At 40.7% G+C, this 18,706-nt stretch overlaps 1 protein-coding gene across 1 annotated transcript in view; it reads left to right on the top strand.

Moving 5' to 3' along the window:
• Window positions 1-18,706, top strand: part of ssu72 (SSU72 homolog, RNA polymerase II CTD phosphatase) — a 103,078-nt gene that overhangs the window by 10,006 nt on the left and 74,366 nt on the right. The window contains exon 2 of the mRNA XM_078558060.1: window positions 4,419-4,562. Within this exon, the coding sequence (XP_078414186.1) occupies window positions 4,419-4,562 (144 nt within the window). The remainder of the gene's footprint in view (window positions 1-4,418; window positions 4,563-18,706) is intronic.

The following is an 18,706-nucleotide window of genomic DNA, read 5'->3' as shown; positions in this document are numbered from 1 at the left end:
CAGAATATCCAAGACAGAAAATAAATATTCAAAAATTGTTTTGATGGTTTTGGCATTTTGTCGGATTTTTAATAATTAAAAGATCTTGTGCGTGGGCCAGAATTCCAATTCTTATTGTCTGGCCAACTACTTGAGCCCATTTTCCTCTAAACTAATTGATATTACATCACTTGGATTGTAACTGAGTGCACTAGATTTCAAACAGTGCCACAAAACCTTAACCCTACCGGACTACTTTGCTGTAAGTGCAGAGCACTACTTGGACAGAGACACCTTGGACATAGGAAAATTGTCTCGAAGGTTGGAAAGAATTCTTGTCTGTCACTATGGAGATGGGCTTGAGTTCCCTGTCATCTTTGTTTCAAGAATCACTAGTGCAGATTATGTATCCTTTCTACAATTCATCATTTAACATCACCACCTGTAAGTTTCCCTCCAAGCCCCACACCATCCTGGCTTGGAACTATATCTCTGTTCCTTCACTGTCACTGGGTCAAAACCCTGGAACTCCATTACTAACAGTGTTCTGGGTGCACCTACACCACATGCACCACCACTGCAGTTGTTCAAGAAGTTGGCTCATCACTACTGCCACCACCTTGAACAATCAGAGATGGGCACCAAATGCTGTCCTTGGCAGTGATGCTTACATCCCATGAAAGGACTTCAACTTGGGGGACCATCTGATAACCTCAGATTCATATTGAAGTAGGTATGTACTGTGAACTTGACATAATTTCTCTTCCTGCATCAACAGAGTTCCACCATATTGTCTGCCTGGGTGGCATTTGCAGCTTTTGCTTATAACTGTATTCAGTGGCTTTATTCCCAGCTGGAATCGCTGAATTCAAGAATATCAACGTCCAGATCATTCATAAATGGCAGGCTGGATAATCCAAAGGTCTGATTAGGTGACATCAGATTAGTTCATTGGAATGTAGTGCCTTTTGGGTGCTGGGTAGTTTTATCTTGCTATCTGGTGTGAAGTCTTCCTGGAGAGAAGTTCTTGGAGGTGCTGAACATTCAGTCGTAAAATCATCCAGCGCACAACCTGGCCATTCAGCCCATGACCATGGTGGCTCTTTGAAGTTCAAATAGTCCCACTCTTCGCCCAAATTTGCATATTTCTCCCTTTCAAGCAGATACGTTGCTGAAAAAAGAGGCATGTCAAAGCTGTACCGGAAACTACGCATATTAATACACAGGGCCCTGTTCTTTGCAGACAGAACGTGTATGCACTGCACCTGTTTCAGCTAAACAAAATAAATGACAGCCATTTGCTGGCTCATTAGTCAAGGCAAAATTCCCTTTTGAAAGTTGCAATTGAATCTGCTTCCACCACCTTTCCTCATCGTTTATTCCAAATCTGAACTTGCTGTGTTTAAATAAAAGAATTCTCTTGGATTATTTTGCCAGTTATTTTCATCTGTATCTCTTTGAAAAGCTATTTAGGTAGGGTTCAGTAAATTTTACTAGATACAGGGATTATTCTGGTTTCCTATCAATGGGATCCTACCATTTGCATTAATTTTACATTATCCTGCACCTACCCTGATCAATGACTTGACACAGGACACTTCCTTAGCAGAAGAATGAGGTTTTGGGTTCAACAGTCGAGCAGCACTTTAAATAGAGCAGTGAAAATGAATCCTGTGGGAGTTCCTATTACTTTCTACATCCCTGCCTGTTCTGTAGGTCAAATGTTACATTTTTAGTATGCATGTTTTGTTTGGCCATGCTTGTGTGAAATGTATAATGAGCAGTCGCCAATTGATTGGTATCTACCAATTTTAATGTCTGCACATTAAACTTCTGTTTCAGGCCACAATGTGTTTAATGGGCTGATGCAGTGGAGTTTTCCATGTGGAAAGGAAAGCGATCATGGTTGTAAACTGCTAATCAAGTGAATTCCATTTGCTCTTTGTCACTGAGCATTAAAGTCAATTTTGCATAAAACTAAGTTTTCCCTGTCCTCATTGACTGCTGCTGGGGTACAGTTCCTTGGAGGCCTTTGATTCCTTGCCCAGATGACCAGCTTTTGCCCAACATTCTTGTGCGCTTTCCAGGAAGGGGTATTGACAGCCTATTGAGATGTCCTTTTTCTTCCTGCACCCAAAAACTGAGATCAGGTGACTCTAATGCTACCCTGGCTGAGATCAACTAACTTAGAAAACAAAAATTGAACCTAAAACCTTTCTTATCCTGTGTTGAGTAATACCATCCCAAGCACTGCATTTATTGTCTGCAAGCTTTAATCTTTCAAAATATAGCATTTTTATGGGGTCATACTGCAGTACAATAATCAGAAATACTTAACGATTATATGGTGGAGATAATTCTCAAGTGGTGAGTAATAATAATGTGCTCTATTTTTAATTATTTGAACTTAGTAACTTTGAATTGCTGAGTTCTGTCATAGATTGCATGATAAGACAGACCTTCCCCTGGGAAGGTGGCTTCAATTCAAAGTTGGAGCAGCCTGCTTGAGTCTGCAAGGCCAAATCAAATTAGAACCTGGCTTTGGACCCCAATTGGCATAGTGACCCATATATGTCACACTTGCTTTATCCACCAGAATTTTTTTCCTGGGGTTGTGGAGCTCGAATAGCAATTTGGTTACCCAGCCAATTCCTCTGATTTTCCTCTGATCCTAAAGAATTGAGAAGGCAGTGATGATAGCTAACCCACAAGGTGTGCATAGAAACTGGTACCCTTTTTATATAGCCAAACAACATTTTAAAATCAGTGGTTGATACTTTAGTTTCCTGAGGCTTCTACATAAAATTTTAACGGAAATGGTTTTCTAGTATCAGAAGCGTTAATGTGACTATGCAGAATGTGACTTTGCAACTGCTTGTAGTGGTTATTCTGTTAAAGTTTAACATCCAAATCTTTGAGCAGGTGCAGTGGCCACTTCCTCCATCACTACTTAACTGAATTTAAGTATCTTGGTTCATAACATTTTTAGATTACCCATGTTAGTAAGCCTCAATGTCCAATGGTTGGTGCAACTTGCTTTTGCAAATATTGGTTGTTATTGCATTTGGATTGGTTTTCTTTTGCTGTTTGAAAAAAGTTTTCTTTAAACTCTGCTTGTGGCAGTTTGATGGCTTTCTGATCATAGTCTATGCAAGGCAGCGACTTGAAGTTACCTGCAGAATGAACTGAACCATTTTGCAGTTGCTGTGCACCACACTTGCCTCCAGTTTCTTTTTATGCTATTTATATAATTTGTGGGTGCACTTTGAATAAACAAAAGGCAAATATGCAATTTGCTACATGCAGGAAACTGTACATCTGTTTGATGCAAAAGCATTGGCACAAATTCTCATCTGTTGATTGTGATTTTATATTGGAATAGCTAGCCATTAAGCATGTCAGTAGGTGTGACTTTTTTGGCATTTGATAACTATTATTGTGACAAGGCAAAGCATCTGGGGACTGCCTTGTGACACCATTTACTGTGGAGGCATTGGGAAAAACCTGGCTGGAACTGGATTGCCTTATGCTCGTATTTATAAAATGGGGCATTGAAGTAAATGCACTTTTTGTGATGGGATTAAAAAAATCCCTAATACTGTTAAAATCAGACTAGCATTCCAAGCTTTCAGTGACCTGGGAGTGAATTGGAACAAATGAACGATAGTGCATGGGCAGGCAGTGCTCATATAAATATATACACACTATTGGAAATAGCTACCCAATGGAAGTGGACAACCTTTGAAGTGATGTTTCTGAAATACAAGGTCTTTGTGCATTTGCGCAATTAGTAAGACAGACAATTCGTACAATTTGGAAAGTGGAATCTGAAAGTTCACCCTTGAAGTCACAGGCTTATGATAGTTAGTGAAAGATCGTCATATCATTTAGATGACTTGTACCCTAATTGTTAAATTGTGGAAAATGTAACTAAAATCAATTGGCTGGCTAATGACCTTGTGTATGTGTTGCAAAGCAAGTCCTGAAAGCATTATTTAGTTAGTATTTAAACTTCTGGCTTCATAGTGACTGTAGTTGAGTACTGTTCAGACCACCTTAAGCCTTCTGTCCAGCATCGCACCCATCTTATCCCTCTCCCACTCCATCCAACATCACTACCTAGCTGATTCTGACACTCAAGATTTTGCCACCAATGCCTTGTCACCTTTCTTTCTGAGCAGTTTGGAATTTGCCTCCCTATCTGCCATCAGTTTAGTTTGTGTTTCAAATGAACCCTTTTGAGATGTTTATCTTGTGTATTTCTGCTAATGGGATACATATTGACCTTTAAAAATCAAGCTGCATTGTATCTTCTAGATTCCAAAAATATTTATACAATTCTGGCTTGTTTAGAGATTTCTTAAAATAGATTTAAGTTGGAATTATTCATGAGATTTTTCTGAATTCTAAATTGGTTTATTTTCTCCCCTCTTTTACAGTAAAAAAGGCTTCAATGTCCGATCGTTTGGAACAGGGACACACGTGAAGCTACCGGGACCGGCTCCGGACAAGCCAAATATATACGATTTCAAAACTACATATGATCAGATGTACAGTGATCTCATTAGGAAAGACAAAGAACTGTATCCATGAGGCACACTTTGTTTTTAGGTCACTGGTTCCAAGGTGTCTGTGTTTGTATTTTTATTGTAGTGGCGCACCTATGCTGCAGTTTTGTAATTTCAAAGGGTAAGAAAATACAATGCCAAGGATGAGTCAGGTCTCCTGCGCCTTCTGGTGTTTTGTCAGTTTGCTTTAGTGGAGTAATGCAATTAATCCAAGTGTTACACTAAGCACAGCTGTGCGCAGGTAGAATAACTCCTGTTTTACAGGTTGCACGATAATGTGTAGTTAATGCAGGGGCAGATTGGTTCAGTCACTGCATATCCAGCAAATTTCCCCCTTTCAGCTTTAAGTTCTCCCTTTTAGGGTACACCGGATCATATAAGGTACATCATTTCTAAGTTGAAGGGATAAGATCTTTCGTACAGGGCATCCCTTTTCTTCACTGAGGTATAGCAGAATCATAACGGCCAATTTAGAGCTGAATGATGTAACTCTAGTAATATACTTGGTACTTTTTTCTAGTGGGGAGCAGACAATTGTAGTTCTAACTGTTGCCTAGAACAGTCTTAGGAAAGGAGTGTAAATGACAAAGATATTATTACACTGAATTACGAGGGTGCGGTGATGTTAAATGTCCTTGATTCTTATTCAGTGTACGTAATTCATCTGAATTCCAATGATCTTGGAATGCCAAAATTTAATGCAGGAAATGTGGCCTGACCCACGTTTGAATTCAAAGTAGTTGACGTTGTGGGGGAAATCTTGCCTAGACTCCACATTATCATTCTGAGATTGAACTAAATATGTAATCCCTAGTACATGCACCAAATTCACTGGCAATTAGATAATTAAACTAATTTTGGAAGTTAAACATCTGGTAACAGTCAATTCTGAGCAAACGACTAGTGACATTCACACTGGTTGAAAGGTGAAAGTAAGTAAACTGAATAGAAAATATTGGAACATTAACCAGTAGATGGTGAGTGCCTTCATTGCCGCCACTCCAGTTGGCCTGGCCAATTCTTTTCTTAGTTTGTGCCCAGGTTGAAGCAAATACTAATACTGCATTGAAATTACTTAGACCAGTGGTAATGATCACTGGATTGCCCCTGCACCCAAGTTAATTGCTAAAAGTAACTTTACCTAGTTTTTTAAATGGGCAGTTTACCAGTGCTCACCTACTTCTTATCCTTTTCTCAATTGTTTCCCTTCTGTTCTGGTTTATTTGAACTTGTGTTACTAGTTCTATAACAAATATATCTTTTACCTACATAGTTTCCCCTATTTTTTCCTAACTAAGATATTCCTAATTCATTTCCCTTTCAACTGCTGATGCCATCTGTTTTGGAGATGGGAAGAATTTTTTCTCCGGTAGCTTTTGTTGGCTGAAAACTGGGTTCAAAATCTGTTTTCCAATTAGTCCACAAAATCTGTTTTCCAACTAGTCCAGATTCTGCAAATTGATATGATTGTTGTGCAGACCTTTTTGAAAATTGTATAATTTAGTTATAGCAGATAGACTTATTTATCCCTCGCTAAAATCCAGGAAACTAAAGATAAAATGGATGGTTAAATTTAAATATCATTAAGCTGTAGTTAACTAATGCTTCATTGCAACCATATTCATTTTCTTGTTTTTGTTAATCAGGAAACCAACCTTACAGTAGAATTCAGTGTGTGTTTAAATAGCACAGGCAGTAAGTGACACTACTCAAGAGTACACTTAAATAGCATGGAGAGAATACTGATTAGCTTAAAATCATTCACTATACATCTCTACCTTAAATACTTCTGATTCTACTGTAGTTACCTTTAAAGTTCTGTACCTTCATTCAATGTATTCACTTGAAGAGAAGGGAAAATTTGGCAGTTTTAATTAAAGGATAGAATTAAATAGTATTTAAGTAGGCATTTAAAATCTGTTCAGTATTTAACACCCCATGTTAAATAATTTGCAGTTGTTTGGCTTCCCAAACTTTCACTAACATCACTGGCTTTGTTAAAAATGAAAGGATAAAAATAGGAAAGTTAAGGTTTAAATGTTTGTGGATATTTTGTAAACAAACTTCAAACTGCAGCATTCCTTGGGAGAAGAGGGAAATTGATATACAATCTAGTTGAGATATAACTACCGCCATTTTCTGTTTAATGAATTGCTTTAGCTATGTAAGCAGTAACTTTGTAACAGCAGTGTGCTGCATTCTAAACAGCATGAACATTGAGCCATTGGTGACCAAATTGAAGGCTGCCAAGCTATAGGTGATCCTCGAATCCTGGCAGCCTGGCCCAATTCATTTCTATTTGTGCTTGATTCATTGCTTGTTTGTCCCAGAGGCTTGCAACTGGTTGTTCTTTGTGCAGTTGCCCCAGTGATGATTTTAAATTAGAACATAAAAGCTGTCAATATCAGTAGCTTGACAGATGTGCAAGTTAATTGCAGCATTCATTCAGCCTTTGCATTGTGGCTCATGAAGACACAAAACTTGGACATGTGAACTACCTGTTTCCAATTCCTGTAAAATTTGCAGGAACATTTAAATAGGCTTGATACATAATGTCAAAGAAACTTCCATGCACCATTCCCTCATTTATAACATTTGTCAGGTGCTGGTCCCTGGACTCCACTGTCTAATGTGGAATCCTGATAGCCATTCAGTTGCTGCTGCAAAGGCTTATTGGTTTTACAGGATTGGGTAACCATAACCTGAAGGATATAGATGTGTGCTTTAGTGGGTTTACAAAACTGTTGGTGCCCTGAACTTCATTTACACTAAGGATTTTGGTACAGTTAGCTGTCCACTTAAAATATGTAAGCTGTTTCTTCCTGTTCACCCCCAACAGTCATAAAAATTGCTTGGTTTGAGATTGCGGTTAACATTTGTGGAAAGTAGTTAAGACGGTAATTGGAGCCTTTATTAAAAACAAGAAATTGGTAATGTAGAAGGCCGAGTATGTCTCTAGTTTAACAAGGTATAGAAGGGGCGACTGGGAACTGAATGCACAAGTGTGCAGCAGACGTAACAGCCAGATTTTAAAATTCAGTTTAATGCCGCCTAATTCCATGCTTAAATTGGGGAATAAAAATGGATTAATTCATAAAATGGCATGGGCAGTACTTACAAGATCCGTTGATGACACTTGCCTGGCATATCTGAACAATGCATTAAATTATATCTTGAAATAATACTCAGGCTACTGATACTATAAGATGGTCATTTAACCTGATATACATAATGATTAACAAATGTATTTCACCTCTGAGTAGTCTCACCTAAAATTTGAGAAGATTAGCTGTTAGTTTGCCTGCAACTTTTTAGAAACTGAAACTGCCAAGTTTTGCTTTAAATTCTGTTTCTGGGTTGACCAGATAAAGCTAAATGGTAAGGGGCATTCTCTTGGGAAATACTTAGCTTTGTTAAAGAGCAGACACACACAGGCCTTGTGTCTAATTTTAATTGTAAATATTTGAAGATGTCTTGACTTTTAAATTTTCTCTGTCCCTACCTCATCTTGGGTGGATCTATATTTGCGCTTCGCCACACCAAATCCATCTGGCCAGTTCCTAAGTTTAAAAACCACCTCCTACCTTTCATAGCCTTTGTTTGCTAATTATGTATCCGTCTCCTGCTTTGACTTGCTGACATGGCACAATTTCTGGGATTGCAAGCCAAGTTTTCAGTGTCTTGCATGTAAAGTAATTAAAAATCTGAATCAAGTTTATTTTCCCTTTATATGGTCCATGTGCCTGTTAGTCTATGATTCTATTAGGATTCAATTTATCTGTCGCCCTTAGGCTCTTGAATAGTCAACAAGATGGTTCTAAGCTACCTTCTCTCCTTTGTAAATATTCTTAGCTTTTGTAACTTGGCGCTTTGTACCTAAATCAAGGTGTTGAATTAGTTGCCTTTCATTGCACCATTTTCAGATCCCTGAAGCCTCTATTTTGATATGATGACCAGAATTCTACACTGTGGAGCTGGGCCAGTACTTTGTAGAAGTTAACTGCATAAACTGGGGTCAGCAACCTGTCAGAAGTGTTGTGCTGAGTCTTCATTTATTCGCTCTAATTTAAGGTTTTGCGCGCCAGTAATACACTTTAATGTTTATTAGGTCTTTATATGTAATTATAATATATAACACCCCCATTAACCTTCCCACCAACCCCCATCCTTACATGCACAGCATCAGTTGGTTCTAAAATTGCAGGGACTTTGGCTTTCTTTTTTTAACTGAGACCGCTCTCCTGATATTTGCTGCACTGCTGCTTACCTTCTAGCAGCTTTGGCTTTCAGGTGGGCTTTTCAAAAAATAAAATTGGAGCCATGCTGCTACCTGAATGTTGGAAGCAGCAGCTCAGCAACTTGCTGAAATTGACACAGACACTGAAGGACCTGTTTTAAATCGATCAGAACTCCGGTTCCGATTTTTGCCCTGGCTGCTTAGACCGGACAATCAGCTTGTGTGCCACCTTTGTACCATAGGTTTCCAAACCTGGTATAAACACCAGCATTGATCATTTGGGCCAAGTGATTTCTGTGCTATAGATACAGTCAGCCTCTGGCTCTGCATCCTAAGACCTTGTTTTCTGGTAGTACAGAACTTGAGTATTGCTGAACAACATACAAGCATAAGAATTAGGAGCAGGATTAGACCACTCGACCCCTCGAGCCTGCTCTGCCATTCAATAAGATCATGGCTGATCTGAATGTGACCTCAATCCCACATTCCTGTCTACCCCCAATAACCTTTCACTCCCTTGTTAATCAAGAATCTATTTAGCTCTGCCTTAAAAGACTCTGCAGCTGCCTTTGAGGAAGAGAGTTCAAAAGGCACTCAACCCAAGAGACATGTCTAAGCTTTTCATCTTGCTGGCAGGGATACCAATATAAGAGGGAAAACATCAATTTATACCGTGTGCGAAGAGTGCTAATCGGCTGGTATGGAGAATGCACCACTGATGGGGACTGACAGTTAACTGCTAAGCCTTTTTTGAAATTTAAACAGGGCATCTTGACCCTGATTAGTCAAAGTATTGCCCTGAGGGATGAGTCAACGAATGGCTGTCACTTATTTTGTTTAGCTGAAACAGACGCAGTGTATGTACATGTTCTTTCTGTCTGCAAAGAGCAGGGCCCTGTAGCCCCCAGTACATGCAAATGTGCCAGATTCCAAGCCTGATTGATGATTTAAGTTGGCTGTGAGCGTAATTGTTAGCACACAGGATTATTTAGCAAATGTTGTCCAATCTCGGAATCACATCTAATGTTGGACACAGTTTTGAGTTTTGCAAACATGGGCTAGTTGGGTATGGTCTGCAGCCTGCCTGTTGCAAACAGTGGTTGGGACATACTGTTAAGATCCACCAGTCTTTGGAACGTATGGCCTACATACCTAGTATCACACTGGCACTGAAATTCATATATCACATTATTCATTTGTGTGATAGGCAGAATGCTTTTTTGGCTTGACGACAGCACCCTGTTAGTGGCGAATACCGCTTATGTTGCTACTGCATAGTAGTAGCGTGAAACAGTTAGTTTTCACCTGTTGCTCAAATTTTTGAGAGAGATTACTCTGGAAGGGCAAGGTGAGGTAGACTGGGCACTCTTCAGGACTGAAAGTGACGGCCTGAGGCTCGTTCATGAGTTTGCGTGATATACAGCATGAAATGATCTGATCAGGGTAGTCATTATCCTGCAGGATGCTTTTGATGTGCCTTATTTCAGCATCAAGCTTGCATGGTGAGCAAATGGCTCGGGCCCCATTTACAAGGTTGTCAATAAGACCAAGCTTGCAGCATCTGGAACTGCAAAAATCCCAACGCGTATATTGACTAGTGAAGGTAGGCTTGCGGTAGACCGTAGCAGAGAATCCCCTGGCAGATTTCTCATAGTACGTCAAGAAAGAGGAGTTCGTTTGACTGTTCCATTTCAAAGGTGAATTTGAATGCAGGATGGAACCCATTAAAACCTGTCAGGAAATTGTTGTTTTTCCCCCTTTGTATTGGTATTCTTCCAAGTATCCTGATGAGTGCAAGACAAAAAGCCTGGACATGTCTCTTTTTCAGCAATACCATGTTTTCTGTTGGGTGGGTGGAGCTGGGATTCGTTTTGCACCTGTTAAGTTGCTGAGCCTACTGCTGCAATGGCTTTTTGTTGCAAGTTATTTGCTCTGCAATCTAACTGTACAATTACCATTTGTTGTGCAATTTTTTTAGATTTCTCCCTCCTGTTTCAACTTGTGTATATCTCCAGTGTCACTTACCACACTGAATATTAGAAATGTAGTATGCAGAAAATGTGCTGCCTTTACGTACTCCTTAGGATATTCTTGTTCAAAATCTATTTTTAACATTAAATTATGTTAGCAGCCTCCCCAGCCTCTGCTGTATCCAGGACAGGTAGTGTGACAGATGGAAAACAGCCTGTTACTTTATTCTGTGAAATATGCTGTTTTGGAAATTGGGTCACACTAAATGTGCAGCTGCAGGTCCCCCAACCTGCCTAAGTCAAAATGGCACTTCCAGTTTGGGTGGTGGGAGTGGTGGGGTAGGTTTGGCATTTTAAATTGTGTACACACAACAGTTGAATGAGGAAAATTCTCAACTTGCCAGTAGAATTGGAATATTACTGTTTGAACAGGAGCAATGGATGCTGTGGGCAAAGTAACAAGGTTGTGATTTAACTTTAGGTTCTGTCAAGTTATTTTTGCTTGAGGAATACTGTAGAAATTCAGATTGATGCCAATACATTCAGCAGTAATCTTGTGGCCTATGTTGTGATCCCTTGATTAAATTATGGTTCATAATTTCCCTGCACATCATCCATTATATAGATGTTCTGTCTGCGGTCTAGTTGTAATGGCAAATTGAGAATTCTCTGGTCATTATTTTGCTAACTGTCAAGTGTAATCCATATTAAATTGGCCGTCATAGAAGGCAGAGAAACATCTTATTCATGTATACTCCAAAACACAACCAGTTAAAGATCTTTTGAAGTATAGTCATTTGTGTACTAACAGTATATCTGACTCATCTGTATAGCGCACAGCAAAAAAGGCCATACAAATTTGCTCCAATTTTCTTCCTTTCATGCAAAGCATTGGACAGGAAAAAAAATCAATCTAGTCTGCCACACTGGATCATGTGTGTTCATAACATCCCTTGTCCTCCAGCTATGTAATCATGTCCTAGGCTCAACCATCTTCAGATACTTTATCAATGACCTTCCTACAGCATAAGGTCAGAAGTGGGGATGTTCACTGCACATTGTTCAGTACTATTTGAAACTTCTTGGATGCTGAAGCAGTCTGTGCCTATGCAACAAGACCTGGACAACATTCTGGCTTGGGCTGAAGAGTGGCAAGTAACGTTTGCACCATAGAAATGCTGGGCAATGACCATCTCCAACAAGAAAGAAACTCGCCGTCTCCCTTTGATATTTCAACAGCATAACCATCGCTGAATCCCGCAACTGTCAACACCCTGGGGCTCACCATTGACTAGAGACTTGACTGGAACAGCCATATAAATACTGTGGCAATGAGCAGGTCAGAGACTGGGAATTCTGCAGTGAGTTACTCACCTGAATCCCCAAAACATATCTACTGCATAAATGCCACAAGTAAGGAGTGAGTTGGATACTCTGCACTTGCTTGGATGCGTGCAACTTCAATAGCACTCGAAGCTGGTTACCATCCAGGACAAAGTCCACTTGATCTGCATTCTATCTTAAGCATTCACTCCCTCCACCATTTCTGCACAGTGACAGCATTGTACACCAAGATGCACTGCGACAACTTACTGAGTCCTTTGACAGCACCTACCAAACTTGCAACTTCTATCACCTAGAAGGACAAGGGCAGCAGACACATGGGAACACACCGCCTGCAAGTTCCCTTCCAAGTCCTACCCCATCCTGTCTTGGGAGGGAGCTTGCAGGTGGTGGGGTTTGGTCCTCCTTTGCTGGGTCAAAATCCTGGAACTCCCTTCTGAACAGCACTATGTGGATACCTGCACCAGATGGACTGCAGCAGTTCCAGAAGGCGGCTCCCCTTTAGCTCGAGGGCAATTGGGGATGGGCGACAAATGTTGGCCCTATCAGTGATGCTCACACCCCAGGAGAGAATATGTATTGAAAAATTGCTTTTTTAAATCATGACCAATCCAGGGAGGGGACAAAAGTGGGTGATTCTTCTCTTGCTTAAGGCGATCAGCTAGGCCAGGAGACCAGATTGACCTTGTTTTTATAATATTTGATGTCTCTCCTGATGCTGTGATAGCCATCTAAGCCAGGTGCATGATGTTGACGATATGTAGCAAATTTGCACTTTGTGCTACTAATTTGCTCTGTAGATCTATGAACCTGGAAAAAAAGGTCTTCTGATATTGGGTGACCTAGTTATCCCCTTGTGCAACTTATATGCATGGCTCCCTGGTTTTCCCTAACCTATCTAATATCAAAACACATTCTAGGCCCTTCATTAGATTAAGCACCTTGAACGAATCGGCCTTTTGAGGTTGCGCTTCTCTTTTTTTAAAAAAAAAGCCTGTATCCAGTTAACCGAGGTGACCGAAATTGTATAATTCCTGTCAGCCCTTCCCCTCTAATCTGGACACTTCTGAGTGTGGCCTAAGCAGAATCTTGTGCAAGGACAACATGATGCTTTCTGTTTTAATTAAACGGCTCTAGTGATGCAACTTAATACTCTGTTTTGGGTATTGGTTCATGGCACTCTTTGCGAACCTTAAGAAAATTAAGCACCAAAGCAATATTTTTATTTTTCAATGGATTTTAATTTTGTACCCTGTGGTGTGTAAGTATACATGGCATTGGCCCTGTTTGCCTGGATAACATTCAACGGTGTTAAATGCCATATGCCAAATGTAGGCCCACTCTTCCATTGAATCGTCCTAGTGCTTGCCTGGACCTATATATCATCCACAAATTTTTGGACCATTTCTTCCCCTTGCTGCCCGCACAAGTTGCCTATATTTTGGTAATGAAGATAGTAAAAACTATGACACTGGTCCCTCCTGGACATCACTGGTAATTCGTTTCCAAGCTGATCTACAACCATTAATTTATGCATGTAGGAATTTTCAGTTCAGTCTTGACATCTTCCCATCTATTCCAAAAAATCAGCTTATAAAGGAACCTATTGTGCAGCACCTTATCAAAAGCTGTCTGTGAACCCAAGATTTTGTTCATCCTAGCAAATTCTAAAGATTCAATTTGATTAGTAAAACTCAACATTTTTCCTAGAATTTGAGTGTGTCCCTAATAAACTCTCCATTCAGATGATCATAGAGTAAATATAATGATCCCTTCTAGCTCTTGCCTACGATTGAAGGCACTGACATGTTCTGGTGCTGTTCTATAGAGGGCCAGCATCCCTTTAATCCCATGTCAAGTGGTCCCTTCATTTGCGAATACCAATAGTGAGTATTAACAGTATGTTGCACTACATGGGGAAAATAGAGGATTGGCAGGGTCACAGATAAGCTGCATTGTACTCACTTGACAGCTACAAAGGTGTGCTTCCCAGCAGGATAGCCATGAGATTTCCACCTCTTCACCCCATGGATTCCAAGGCATTTTGCAGCACTCTTGTTGAAACTTCAGCTGCTTTGTGAAGAGCAGGAACCTCCCTGATTTTTATGGTCCTGTGTTATCCTGAATCATTGGAGAAGCTACTTCTGGTTATTTTATGCTTCCTGTGCTCTGGTATTGCTTTGGTGAATGTTACCTGCATGAATCATTTGAGTTTCATTACATTCGTGAAAATCATTCTTTGGCAGTGAATCATATTGAAAAATTAACAGAATCCCTAACTTCAGGGCCTGATGTGGAATTCATGCATTTTTTTTTCAATAATGCCATCTATGCTTTTGAGTCTTAAGATACTTAATCTTAGCTACATTTAGATGGCCTTCAGAATCTGCCATTAACCAGTTTATGGCTTTTCCTATAATCAGTGACTGATGACACATTACACTCTCTTTTCAGATATCAGACTAGAGTGCCTGAAAATGAGTCAAGCTTTTAAGAAAAGCTTCATTACATAGCTACATAGAATGTGCAGCATAAACAGGCCATTTGGCCCAACAGTTGGTTCATGGTAGTGTTTATGTGCCATACCAAGCACCTCTTACTCCATTCACCTAAACTTCAGCATAACCTATTTAGTTTCCTTTTAAGTGCATCTATGCCATTTACTTCAACTATTCCTCGTGGCAGTGAGTTCCACATTCCAAACTCTTGGGGCAAAGAAGTTTCTGCTGAAAAACGTATTGGATTTATTAGTGACGGTCTTATATTTATGGCCCTTTGCTTTGGATTTCCCTATGTTTCTCCCATGCACTGTGCATGTACATGAGGGAACCAATGAGTCAGTAGGTAATACTTCCCCATGTTAAATGGAGGGCTAGAGTTCTTTGCTACTTGCTGTAAATACTTACTGCACATGTAGCTTCATTTCTAACTCATGGGTAGCTTTGGCAAGAGTTTATCAATGGATCTTTTTTGAGAATAAATGTAGGGTGTAGAATCATGTAAACAGCTCCTCCCAGGTTAAGTGTTTAAAACAATTAGTAGGTAAAATTAAGTGAGCTCAAGCTTGGGTTTTAAAAGTCCAAGAATTCAGGTGAGGGATTTTACTGCAACTGAATTACAAAGGATCAAGAGTGTGCTGAAACTAGAAATGCACCAAATGCTCAATGCAGCTCTGGCTGGCTGCTGTTAACTTGCTGTGTTTCTGTGCCGAATTACATCATTCCCCCACCACTGCCACCACCACCACCCCTCCCCCATCCCCCTACTGTATGACGAGCCCTTTAAAGGGGTTGAAATGTATAAATTTGTAGTTGATGCCTTTGTTATTGTCTCTCTGTTATCTGACTTTGGACCTTTTGGGAATCTAGAAAGATGCCTGTGATTAACTGTTCATGCAGGGTGCCTCAGAAAAACTCCTATGATTTGGGAGGCATGCACATGCAAAGGAGTTTGCTGCAGGTCTGGAGCTGCTTACTAGCCCTATATTTTTGAATTAAATCCCACCAGACTTCTAGCATTGCTGCCAGTTCCTTTGTTATTCCTGAAGTCGACCCACTTGGGGCAAACTAATTGGAATTGATAGAAGCTCATTAACTGAATTTCGAGGTTGAGAGAGTGCCGTGTTCATCATAGTATAATTCCAGAATGGATGATGAGATTAATTTCTATCTTTACACTCAAAAATGCAAGGATTACCTTTTTTTTTGGAATGTGCACTAGTGTTACATGTGTGAGGGTTCTCTTTGTGTAGTTTGACTTATCTTGGGAAACTGGTACAAGTGAACTTTCTTAAATAGTCTTCGATTCTGCCAAAATCTTTAGTGGTGGAAAGCCAGTGATCCTTTTTGTTCTACAGCTATTGCTCTGAATAGACTACAGATGTTCCCAACTGCTGCCACAACCCAGATCTGGAACACCTCTTGAGATACCTGAACAATGTGAGGGGTGGTCTAGGTTTGTGCAAATGAACACACAGAGCAGTTATACATCCACGTTTAAAACATGGCAGGCATTTTGGTTTTATGATGACTAAAACCTGAATGTAATTGACAAAACTGCAAAAATATTTTTTCCTCATGCTGGAAAGCATGAACCAGCTCATATGCCCATGTATCAGGTGGATTTGGTGCCAATTGGCTCCTACCCCTTGGCACTGGGTAGAAATGTACTAGTATTCAGTTCTAACATCACTTAAGGTGTGCAACTATGTTCTATATTTTCCATCTTGAGCTTCACGTAGTCCAGTAACAATTGTTTCATTGGTTAGCCATTTCATTTGAGAATTCAAAACCATTGAATGTTAAATGCAGCAACTCTGGTAGAATTTGTGGACCTTTTTACATTCTGGTTGTGGACATTGCTAACAACGCATTTATTGCCCACCTCCAACTGCCATGATGGATTACCTTGAACTGCTGCAGTTCATATGGTGAAGGCACAACCACAAAATTGTTTGAGTTCCAGGGTTCTCGCCCACTAAGAATGAAGGAGCAATCTGTCACCTCAGGATAGTGTGTAACTGAAGGGAAACTTGGAATTCTGGTCCTGGGTGCTGGAGTTCACTAGTTTGGGGGATCCTGATGAAAATCCTTAGTGATTTGCTGTAATGCATCCTGTAGATTGTATATGTTGCACTCATGGTAAGCTGATGGTAGAGGGAGTGGACGTTTAAGCTAGTGCCAATGAAGTGACCGAATTTGCCTTTGGTGTTCATTATCTTGAGCACTGTTGCAGGAGCATGCAACTAAGTGGAGACTACTCCATCACACTTGACTTGTGCCACGTGACTATCCAAGACTAGACAAGATAAGCCAGTCACCATAGGATACCCAGACTCTGACCTTATTATAGCTGCAGTCTTTGTGACTGGCCCAGTTAAGTTTCTGGACTTTTTTTTGTATTATTTCATGGGATGCCCTTGGCACTGGATGCCCCTAGCCACTGGCTAGGCCAGCATTTTTATTTCCCACCCTTAATTGCCCTTGAGAAGGTGCTGGTGAGCTGCTGCTTGAACCACTGCAATGCATGTGGTATAATTACACCCACAGGGCTGTTAGGAAGGGAGTTCCTGGATTTTTATTCAGTGACAGTGAAGGAATGACGAGATAGTTCCAAGTCAGGATGGTGAGTGACTTGGAGGGGAACTTTAAGATGGTGGTTCTTCCCATGCATCAGCCCATGTCCTTCTAGGTGGTAGAGGTTGTGGGTTTGGAAGGTACTGCTGAAGGAGCCTTGTTGAGTTGCTGCAGTGCATCTTGTAGATGGTACGTTGCTGTCACTTTGAGTCAGTGGTGGATGGGGTGCCAATCGAGTCAGCTGCTTTGTCCTGGATGGTGTCAAACTTTTCGAGTGTTGTTGGAGCTACACTCATCCAGGAAAGTGGAGAGTATTCCATCATACTCCTGACGTGCCTTGTAGGTGGTGGAAAGGCTTTGGGGGGAGTCAGGAGGTGAGTTACTCTCTGCAGAATTCCCAGCCTCTGACATGCTCTTGCAGCCACTATTTATTTATATGGCTAGTCTAGTTCAGTTTCTGGTCAATGGTAACCCCCAGAATGTTGTTGGTGGAAGATTCAGTGAGGTAATGCCATTGAATGTCATGAGATGGAGTGGTGACTTGCCTGATAGTGGAGGATTTGACAATGGTGATGCCAATAAATGTCAAGGGGAGGTGGTTATATGCTGCTCTTGCAGATGGTCTTTGCCAGGCACTCTTGTGTGAATGCTACTTTCCACTTAAGCCAAAGGCTATATGTTGCCCAGTGCTTGTTGCATTGGATTTTTTCATTGAAGAATTGCGAATGGCATTGAACACTGCAGGTATCAGCAAACAGCACCACTTCTGACTTTATCATGGGGCAAAGGTCATTGAGGGAAACAACTGAAGATAGTTGGGTCTAGGAAGCTGCCCTAGGGCTGAAATGATTGACCTCTTAGCACAAAGGAAGACGGTTGTGGTTGTAATGTGTGACTCGGTCACAAGAGTTTTTCTCCGACTTGACTTCAGTTTTACTACGTGCCACGCTTTGTCATCAAGGGTGGCATTCCACAATGGCAGTCGCCTCACTTCTCGTGTCCATGTTTAGAGCAAAGCTGTATTGAGGTCTGGAAGCCAAATTGTTCTGGCGGAATCCAAATTTAGCATCAGTGAGCAGGTTATTGCTAAATGCTGCTTGATTGCACATTAAGCACCTTCCATCATTTGCTGCTGCTAAGTGTAGGCTGATGGGGCATTAAATGTCTGGGCTGCATTTGTCCTGATTTTTGTGGGCAGGGCACACCAAGCCAATTTTCCACATTGGCTGGCTGATGCTGATTGCCAGTGTTGCAGCTGTACTGGAACAGATTTCTCATGTTACTAGTTCAATTTTTCAGCACTGCTGCTGCATTTTTTGCTGTGTCTAGTGCTCTTAGTTGTTACTTGATGTCTCATGAAGTGAATCAAGGTAGCTGGAGACAAGTGTCTCTGGTGGTGGGGACCTCCAACGAGGCTGAAAAGAATTAACCACACCAGTTGAAGATTGTACACACATCATCCTTTTGTGCTCAAATGCAGTGTTCTAGCATTAAGGATAGAATTGCTCATGGAGTCTCCTCCTTCACTTAGAT

Source organism: Cetorhinus maximus, chromosome 15, assembly GCF_964194155.1.
Source record: "Cetorhinus maximus chromosome 15, sCetMax3.hap1.1, whole genome shotgun sequence".
NCBI classification, from domain to species: Eukaryota; Metazoa; Chordata; class Chondrichthyes; order Lamniformes; family Cetorhinidae; genus Cetorhinus; species Cetorhinus maximus.
This window is presented reverse-complemented; position numbering and strand designations above follow the sequence as displayed.